Source organism: Amblyomma maculatum, chromosome 7, assembly GCF_055883805.1.
Source record: "Amblyomma maculatum isolate TAMU_Amacu chromosome 7, ASM5588380v1, whole genome shotgun sequence".
NCBI classification, from domain to species: domain Eukaryota; kingdom Metazoa; phylum Arthropoda; class Arachnida; order Ixodida; family Ixodidae; genus Amblyomma; species Amblyomma maculatum.
In genome coordinates, this window is record NC_139350.1 from 32931148 (window position 1) to 32941903 (window position 10756).

Consider the following 10756-nt stretch of genomic DNA (forward strand, 5'->3'; position numbering starts at 1 on the left):
TTATTCCTGCTTGCTCCTCAATATTTTTGCGGCGGCAACATGTTCATTGTATAAAAATAAGGTTGTCCTCTGCAGCATGCTGAATATTCGGCGAAGCTCCAAGGCTCCATCCTTTAACACGCTGTCGACTTCTGTACAGCTAGAAATAGGGCACTATAATCTGCTTTTTGCTGTCAGAGATAACTAGAAAATTAGTCTCACGATTGCATTTGTCGCGCTTATGCTAGGATCCCTGGCCTCCTTCACTAAAAATCAAAATTCGGGCTTGTAGAGGAGCTAGTCTTTCCTGCTTGTACTTGTAGTGTGCGTCGGTTACTCGGGAACAATGAATGCTGGCCCTGAAAAACTCTTTGGCAAGTAAACCCGAGGTATTGCGGGTAATCTGCACTAGTTAGGTCGTACGGCATTTTTTTTTTCAATTCTTGAATGTGTCTTGCCATGCTTCGACGCACGCGTGGGTTAAAAAGTATGTGTTCGTTTTATCTGGGATACGGCCAATGTGCAGGAGGTGTTCATATGATCACACACACTTCACTTTAACCATGACTACTAGGCGTTGGCAGGTTACCTTCGCTTTGAAAGCTGGAGCTCTAAAACCACGATTCCGCGTATTCATTTACTGCGAGAAAAGTTTTTCCATTGATGTCAAATCAGCCGTAATCATTGCAGCAATTTTCTGTATTTACGAAATTTAAACAATCAATTATGATTATAGTTATGATGTAAAAAATAGGGGAACATTTTGCGAGCAACAATTCTTAGCACTGTAACATATTACTCATTTCAATTGTATGCAAGAAGATTTTTTTTTTCACCTTGCCTGAGTGATTAACTCATCGCTCTCTATGTTCTAGCTACATTTCACTGAAGACCAGTTTGAGTCGCCAATATTACACGAACTCGAAAAAAAAAACTGAGGTCCAACGCAGTTCCATCATTTTTCTCTCACCGACCTGTCCTGAAGCAAGGAGGCCTCCTCGACAGAGACATGAACCTCGCGCTGATAGTAGTCAGTTATTTCTGTGGCTTGCTCTTTTCCCACCTCCATTTATGAGAAAATAAGAAAGTATAAGAATTAAAAGTCAATGTATAGTTGTCTCGTCAGATATTATGAGGTAATAGAGATATGACTGACAACGTAAGTCAATGAAAATTGAAGTATATATCAATGGGTCATGGGGCGGCATATCAGATTAAACAGTGATGGTTATGAATAATGATAGCTAATGATGGTGACTGTTACGGATATTAATAGTAAATGATAGTAATAGGCCCGGATAGTGAGGTGATAGTGTTCGTTGCGAATAGTGACAGTCATGATAGGTCACTTGACGGCATTAGTAGATATAGTGATAGATAGGATAGCGATAGTTAATGAATTGGCAGTTATATGCTTTCTCATTTCCGCACGTTGAAGACTTACGTGCCTCCTGTTTTTTAATTTGATTGTTGCGTTCAATGAAATTACGCTCTTTTACATAGCGCATGATGACACAGCATGCTTGCCCCAGAACTTCAGTGTCTCGGCAATAGGGCCCACCACTTCTCCCAGTGTACCCTGCTGCCTTTTAACCACATGCGAAGTCAGTGAGTGGCCACGTACTCATAAAACTATTTAATTCCTCCATCAGCATCATATCAAGACAGCCGTGGCAAACTTGTTTCTTGCCTCGAAGCGGCAAGGAACAGCTCAAAGCTTGGGTTTATACAAAATTAACTAATTAACGGAGATTATTGCGGATCGCTAACTAGCACAGTGCCATTACACTTGGCCTAAGCTTTCCAACGGTATACGGTTCGATGTTGCAGCTAAAATTTAGATTTTAATTGCAATTTACTAAATATCAATTAATTTGGCCCAGTAATTGATCAAAATACATGTACAATTAACCAATAATCCAATATCATGGTTTATCACTTGACATATACTATTCTTAGTCAGATAGCTTGACAGTAGCGAAACAGACTAAGTCCTGCTTTGACCTTCTCTGATCTTGAAGCTCAAAGCACCAGCCTGGATCGTTTTCCGAAGTTTTACCGTGGTGAAAGGTTTCACGCTCTGAAAAAAACACAAAGTCAGAGGCAGTACTAGATTAGGTGCACAAAGTAAAACCTTATCATGTGATTTAAAAAGTGTCTGCAGCAAAGAACTCGCCCGAAAGCTTTGTTTATCAGTATTCCCCATTCAAACAGTTCAAAGAAGAAACCAATCAATTCATGAACTTTACTTTCGGCATTCTCAATGCTTTTCTCGCAATTTTTCAAAAATTTTGTGTACTCCTGGAGCGCAGACCTGGCCCAAAAGCTCGCGCTTCACTCACTGCTGCGGCCGGCCGGCGGGCGACAAGGAGAAAAAGCGTGTCGTGCGCAGCGCTTGCCGCCGCCGCGCGAGGAGAATCGAGGAGGAAAGTGCGGCGCGGAGGAGAGTGTCGCTACTTTCAAATTATCAAGGGACTTTACCTGAATCGAGGGGTATTTACGAGAGGGTATTGTGCTTCTACAACGTTTTTCCTCTGCCCTTTCCTTTCCTTTGGGCGAGAGAGGTAAACACTGGCGAGTTGGGTCGAGTGGTCGGGTCGAACAGAGGTGCAGGTGCTTCGCGCATGCGCAGTAGCGCTACTTGAAAATGGTCCCTTGACAAATGTACACTTGCTTGCTTTGAGATTTATTTATCGCCTCGAATTAAGTGTGTCATACTGTTTGTGTGCCGAAACGTTGCTAGCTAAGGCTCTCGCGCTACTTACTTACTCTACTTACTCAGCAAGTTATAATCGTGCCGGAGACATTGAATTTTTTTTTCTAGTTTTGTTTTGTAGTCTTTTAGCGCCCCTCGCGCCGCGCTTTTATCACAAACAACGGCACGGCGCTGGACAAAAAAGAATTTGGCACTAAGCGTCTCAGTGCAAGCAGCGAAAAAACACATTTCGAACCCGAATGCTGTCGGAGCTGGTTATTCCTCGTCTTAGCTCCGCCATAAAGCTATCTTCAGATGTTCGCGGTGTTAGCATATATTGTGAGGGTGTGGAATTTACTTTTTTTTTCAATAGCAAGAAGAAAAAATATATTCCCCTTTCTACGATAAAATGAATAGTAGGGCACGGAACTATAACACTGCATAAATTAATATAATTTCAAAGAGCGTCTCCCTAGGAAAAATTGCACGAATACTTGTACCCTCTGCCACTGTACGCAGATGGAGAATGATCTAAAAACAGCCGCCTATAGGTTAGGACAACTATCTGCAACCTTGCACTATTTTAAAGTTCACGCATTGTAAGTTTGTAAATCTTGGCACAAAGCTGAAACAGCGTCACATCCACACAAAACATGAGAAAACTGCTCGAAATTGAATTTGCACCTGCTGAAAAGCCTTCTCCAAAATATTATTGCTCACTCTCACTACTGAACCAGATACTAAGCCAAACTTTGTGCATGTTTTGCATGTTACTGTCAATGTACTGGAACTAAGCAATGAAATTGCAAATTATGCACGCAATATTTGAGGCCGTATCAATTTTAGGAGCGGCAACTTCAGTGCTGTTACCTTGCTCAGCTGAGGCGATAGTTGAATGTCCGCTTGCTTGCCTCCAAACTGCGCCAAGGGTATGGCCTCAAAAAGTCATGCCGCAGCTGGAAAGCCTCGTCTCCGACAAATACACAAGGCGCACTGAGATCTGTCCCAGGCAGACGCAGGTCCCTAGGCAAATCTAGTTGACTTGCTTCCAGACATTTTCCGCATGTTGACTCCTGGAGTACCCCTCCATCGCTCTGCTTGCCATAAGCGCTAACGTCTGCAACAACAAACTTGAAGGCACTATCAACTACGGCAAGCAGAACTATTGAGAAGGTGCCCTGAAATGAAAAAAAATGTTGAAATGCTCAGTTAATGAAGCGTCCACAATCTTCCACAGCATATGGAACATGTCTAGCGGGCACCTTTCAAATGTAGTTTATCAACATCTGCAGAATGACTATGTCCACTGTAGGATAAAGACCTCTCTCAAATCCTTCGAATTAACCCTTCAACGTGTCTTCTATAGCAGTTTTCACAAAGTATAAACACAGTTTCCTGGAGCTCCTATTACATATATCAGAGTTCTAAGATAGCAATACAAATCTTCCATTGGAAACGTACCTTGTAGTTGAAATACATACTGCCAGACTTGGCGGGGGCTTTAATCTGGACGTGTTTACCACCCGCAGCCCCGATGCAGTTTGGAAACTGCCAGGTACGCCCAAATCCTTCTGTAACATGCAGCCAAGCCATGAGATCTGGATCCTGAAAAAAAAAGGTAAGGTCCATAAAGAAAGGAAAACATGGACACTGAGGCAAATAGCAATAAGCAATGTCGCAGGTATTGACCGAGAGGCCTTATTACTAATAGTAATATATGTTACTAATAGTTTTATGAAGCATTAGTCTTGAAATTAATCTTGAAAGCAAATGGGTGAGTATGGAACACATGATGCCAGACCACCAAGTGTTTTTGCAGGTATTATGCAGGATTATATTATCTAATTATTAAAGCACACAGATGGGGCAACTTGATTCTGATCTTGGAAGTGGCACCTGTTCAACCTACACACTGAGTGCTTCATTTCAATGTGTGCACATGATAAATAAAGGAATACATTACATAAAAACTTCTATGATTACACAATCCTTAAAGGTACCATGCAGAGAGTAATACCACTGTCACATGGGCATTCCGAAGGCCTCCAAACTGGCAGTCTATAAAATAAAAGGTTATGAGCAGGGCGACACAGGCGGTTTCAATCGCGATCAAGCAAATAATAGTTTTAGAATAGGGTTGGAGTGCTTAGAGAGGCACTAGCCACACTCTTTGCACTTTTAGCACAGCATTCTTTGTATGTGCACTGGTGCCCCACTATTACACTAGCCTCTAACCTATAATGTCATGATATTCTAAACTTTCCAGCAATGGTGTCACTACATAACCTTGGTCTGAGCTGATGGATTCTCTTGATGGTGATCAAGTTTGCTATGAAGCAGTAGCACAACTCCTTCGAGTTTGGTAGCGATTGAGAATCTTGAAGGCTCTTGACTTAATAGCCTTTGTATCTTTACGACGGGCATAACACAGACTTCTGAATTTGAATCAGGGTGCCTGGGTGATACTCCTAGCTATGAGTGTGCTGCTGATAGCAGAAGCGATAAATCGCCAACTATGAACCGGTGACGGCACCGATCTTTTAATTCTTTCTTTCCTTCTTTCCCTCACCCCTCTGGCTATGTAATACCCCTTGATCCGAAAATAAACGGGAATTCTTTGGCCTAACTACGCTGTCTGATGCATCACCTGGGAGCGGCGTGCCCATTGACCACGCCTTCACAACAGTGGCGACGAGGCTGAAGCAAGGATATCGGGCCCAGGACAGCGCCAGACATGTTCACAAGCTACCGGACTTCGATGAGGAAAAAGATAAGTGGCAAGCTTACCTGGTGAAAGTAGAAGCGTACTTTGAGGCCAATGAAATCTCAGCTGACGCAAAGAAGAGGGCTTTACTCGTAGCCGCCCTTGGGACAAAGACAGTTCAAGTTTTATGCATTAAAGTAGCGCCAGCAAAAACAAGTTCGTTGAGCTACGACGAGGTAGTCGAGACCTTGAAGAGCTACTATGATCCTACACCAAACGAAATAGCAGAAAGTTTCAAGTTCTTCAACCACTATCAGAAAGAAGAAGAATCCGTGCAGGAATTTATTGTCGCTATACGACAAATAGCACAGAACTGCAATTTCTCGTCTATGCTAGACAGAATGATCAGAGACCGCATCGTGTGTGGCGTCAGATCAAAAAGTTTACAAAAGCAGCTTCTGGCGATAAAAGACCTGTCGCTAAAGGAAGCCGAGGCTCTAGCACTAGCTGCAGAAAGCGCCGAACTTGATTCGCGAGGCATAACCGGGGAGGCTTGGGATCCAAACGTGTTCAAGATAACTCATCGGCGCCAACCAGAGATAACAAAGGCGAAGTTCAAACCACGAACGCAATGCCAGTGCTGCGGTAACTACGGCCACAAGACTGCAGTGTGTCGCTTTAACAGACGGCAATGTTTCAAATGCAGACAATACGGGCATCTAGCGAAGATGTGCTCAGCGGCTGACAGCGTTAACAAAACTGGTACCATGGAAGCACAAAAGCGGCAGGAATGGGAAGACAGTGATAGCAGTACATCGCAGATTTGGTCCCTCCGTATGGCGTAGACGCTGCTACCGCCCATTCAGAAAACATTCACATGGAACGGCGTTGATCTAAAAATGGACATTGATACAGGATCCCCAGTCTGCGTCATTTCAAAAGCTATTTATGACAAACATCGCAATGAATAGCCTCCGCTCGCGAAATCGCCGATGAAGTTATCGTGCTATCTCGGAAAGCTACCAGTGCTTGGCGTCATGAACATGGACGTGTGTTATCAAGCAGCAACAGTGGAATGCAAGCTGGTGGTGTTAAACTGCAAAGGCCCCAGTCTTTGTGGCCGGGATTTATTGCAGAAACTGGAGGACACCGGAAGGACTCTCCTGCGCGTAAAGGCGCAGACTAGCATGGCCAGCACGGTTCCGCCAGCTGCCCATCAACCTGCCTGGGAACTGCTGAACAGCTATGCCCATCTTTTCAGCCAGAGCACCGGACTCTTGAAAGGCCCACCAGCACGGATTAATTTCAAGAGCGGAGCAACCCCCAAGCTTTTCAAGGCAAAGAAGGTTCCTTTTGCGTGCAAATAAAGTTTCACAGGAGTTGGATAGGCTTACGGAAGCGGGGATAATATCGCCTGTACCATATTCGGAATGGGCCACACCCATTGTTACCGTCTTGAAGAAGGACGGCTCAGTGCGCCTTTGCGGAGATTTTAAAGCCACACTAAATCCTGTGTGTGAGATTGGCAATACCCGCTACCAGTTATTGACGACATGTTTGCCAATTTAGCGGGAGGAGAACGGTTCAGTGTGCTAGACCTGCGAGATGCCTATAGCCAGGTCGCGTTGGACTAGGAGTCACGGAAACTGGCCGTCATCAACACTCAAAAAGGGCTATACTGCTACAATCGCATACCATTTGGAATCTCTTCTGTACCAGCAATCTTTCAGCGGAAAATTGAATCCGTGCTCCAAGGGTTAACCGGCGTGCAGGTCTATCTTGACGATGTGCTGATAGCTGACAAGAGCCAAGATGACTCAAACCTGAAAGCAGTACTGCAACGCTTCAGGGAAAATGGCATTAAGCTGCGCGCTGACAAATGTCGCTTCGCCGAGCAAGCAGTAACATATCTCGGTCACCGCATTGATAAAAACTGGTTGCACCCGGTTGAAAAGAAGATCGATGCTATCAGACTAGCCCCTTCTCCGCGTAATGTTAGAGTTGCGTGCATTTCTTGGGTTTATCACCTTCTACCATAAGTTTCTCCCTAACCTGTCCACCTTACTTGTGCCTTTGTACAAGCTACTGACGAAAGGAGCCAGGTGGATGTGGAGCGATAAAGAACAAGCAGCATTCGAACTGTCGAAAAAGGCTCTACGCAGTCCCTGTGTTGACATATTTCAATCCGAAGCTTGAACTACTTTTGGAATGCGATGCCTCGCCTCACGGTCTGGGAGCGGCGCTCTTCCATCGCATTAATGGGGAAATGAGGCCTATCGGATTTCGGTCCCGGACCTTAACTTCGGCCGAAAAGAAGTATTCTCAGATCGAACGTGAAGCGTTGGCTCTCGTTTTTGGTGTTTCACGTTTCCGGGACTACCTCCTTGGCCGGGAGTTCACCCTGGTGACGAATCATCGGCCACTGCTCGGCCTTCTACGAATGGATCGTCAGACCCCCGTCATGACCGCCGCGAGAGTACAAAGATGGGCTCTTCTGCTGGGAGTGTACAAATACAAGCTGCTTTGCGAATCCGGTAAAATGATGGTTAACGCGGACACCCTAAGCCGTTTACCTCAAACTTTGCAGGAAACGGAGACCGCACCGGAAGGAGACGCAGAGTTTGTCCTCGAAATCGACCAGTGGGACCAGTCGGTCATCACTATAGAGGAACTGCGGTCACTCACAGCAACGGACGTGGTACTGGCACTTGTCTGCGGGTACGTCCATGAGGGTTGGCCAAAAGCATGTTGCTCCGGTAACACTGAGTTGTTGCATTACTACAAAAAGCGACATAAATTATTTGTTCAGGATGGCCTCCCACTGTGGGGACATCGTGTAGTAGTCCCCAAACAGGCACGCGGTAGACTGCTGATGATATTGCACGAAGCCCATCAGGGCGTCTGCACCATGAAGAAGGTAGCGCGGTCCAAATTTTGGTGGCCGGAGATCGACCGGGACATTAGCCGAATGGCCGATGAATGCAGAAACTGTGTCCAGGCTTTATCAATGCCTCCAGCACGTGAGCCAGTAAACTGGCCAGCTACAGAAGAAAAGTGGTCCCGATTGCACCTCGATTTCGCTGGACCTATCAGGGACAAAATGTTGCTGATCGTGGTAGATTCCCACAGCAAATGGATCGAGGCCATTCCACTCTCGCGTGCAACGTCAAACAGCACGGTAAACGCGCTGCGTACGCTCTTCAGCCAGTTCGGACTACCGCGCACTGTAGTAACTGATAACGGCACGCCCTTTACAGGGTCGGATTTCGCCGAATTCATGAACCGAAACGGCATTGCCCACATTCGAACACCGCCCTACCACCCACAAAACAATAGGCTGGCAGAACGCGTGGTCAGAACGGTAAAGGATGGGTTAAAGAAGACCCCCGCCTGGCGTGGATCTCTCAACCGCATTCGCACGAGTTTTGTGTCGCTACAGGAATGCCCCAAGGCAGTCGAGCCTATCACCTTCAGAAGTACTGCTAGGTTATCGACTACGCACCAGACTTGACATGTGTTTTTCTCTCAGGAACAAACCTGTCCAGAGCAGAGCAGCTACCCCAGCTTCGGACGACGCCAGCTGGAGTTTCGCTCCGGGGGACCCTGTACTAGTCCGTAGCTACGGTGTTGGTGACAAGTGGACACCCGGAAAGGGGAAGTCGACAATAGGCGCTCGACTAGTCACCGTCAAGACGGTGGATAATGTGGTGGTTCGTCGTCATGCTGATCAAATCTGCAAGCGCAACGTCGAGGGATCCACACTCACGGGTGCAGACAGTCCAGCAGCAGAACCAGTGGACCATCCGCTGGCTATACAGAACAACGCATTCACGTCAGAGCCCGCAGATCCTGCTCCCCAAGCGACACAGCTGCGCAGGTCAACCCGGGTCAAGAAACCTGTGGATCGCTATGGTTATTAGGAGGAAGGGATGCTGCTGATAGCAGAAGCGATAAATCGCCAACTATGAATCGGCGACGGCAACGATCTTTTCATTCTTTCTTTCCTTCTTTCCCTCATTCCTCTGGCTATATAATACCCCTTGATCCGAAAATAAACGGGCATTCTTTGGCCTGGCTACGCTGTCTGATGCATCACCCGGGAGCGGCGTGCCCATTGACCACGCCTTCACACTAGAGTGCAGCAGACTTCTTTAAATAGAATAACAAATGCAATGCAGGAATACTCGTATATGGCTGCAGTGTTCATGTTAAACGTTTCATAAAAAGTTTGAAAATGGTTTGTTTCAATAGGCACATTTTTTAACCATAATTTTATATTTATATTACGTCTGGCTGCATGTAATGAAGGTCTACATAATCCGAGTACTCACAGGCATGTACAAAGGCTGGAGCCTAGCCCACAAAACTCGACATGTCACGCGTACTGCGGCTCGTACTGTAGAAATTCCCACCCGAAAGGGCAGGGCTATGTCCCGCATGAGGTCGCCCGATGACAGGTACCTGTAAAATCGGTGTGCAGGCAGTTGATGTAGGGAAAGAATTGAGCGGACTAAATTTCATGCAATAAACAAATTACTTTACTTAGAATGTGATGCCAATGCCTGCCAAAAATTGCAAGATTGATGGGAAATTTAGAAAAAAAACTTCCAGCTGCTGTAGAAGACTTAAGTGATGGACTAGTTGGTTTGATGGCATTATATTCTTCATTTAGCACAAACAAACACAGGGCCAAAAGAAAAGACAACAAAGGAGAAACACTGTTAAGCTAGGCGGTCAAAATAGTCATGCGGCTTTGCATCCCCTTAAAATACTTTTTACCTTGCTTCACTACAATACAATTTCTGCTCTGCATATCAAATAACTGAGGAAAAGAAATGCACACAAATACATGGACAAGAAGAAAATAAAGACAGGCGCAACTATATAGCAAACGCCTCACGTGAATGGTTAACATATATTTTAACTTTAGTAACAGCTGCAAGTTCGCAATGTGATGCTTGAAAATAATGAATGAGCCTAGCATTTAATGTACCTGAGCGTGATAGCCAGCTTTTCAGCTGGACATATTGGTTCTCTGACCGCATGGTTCTTCACGAGGTCCTGCCTCACCAGGTCCAGCACGAAGTCGAATTCTTCAGGAGACATACGGTAATATTTTTGGAAATACCCCAAATCCCCTTCTGTCATCTTTTTCATCTGAAGTAAGAAAAGGGTACAGCGTTTACCCATGCTTCTCACTTCTGGGGAAAAAAATGCGAGGATGATGAGGCGTCATTCAAGTTTGTCCAGCCAGAATTCGTATAGTAGAAACGCGACTGGTCAACACATGCCCACGGTTTGAGAAGTAAACATGCATTGATAGCAGCACATTGTGGGATGACTGTTCGTGCTCACATGGTTGTACTGAGTCGGATTTT

General features: G+C 45.5%; 1 protein-coding gene across 1 annotated transcript; it reads right to left on the minus strand.

The window, feature by feature from the left end:
- Window positions 1–3549: 3549 nt before the first annotated feature.
- On the minus strand, window positions 3550–10535 carry LOC146182930 (uncharacterized). Its single transcript, XM_084608299.1, has 4 exons — window positions 10372–10535; window positions 9710–9839; window positions 4136–4279; window positions 3550–3852 (listed from the first exon to the last, which is right to left on the minus strand). Exons 1-4 carry the CDS (start codon window positions 10533–10535, stop codon window positions 3550–3552), a joined length of 741 nt encoding a protein of 246 aa, XP_084464425.1.
- Window positions 10536–10756: the final 221 nt, after the last annotated feature.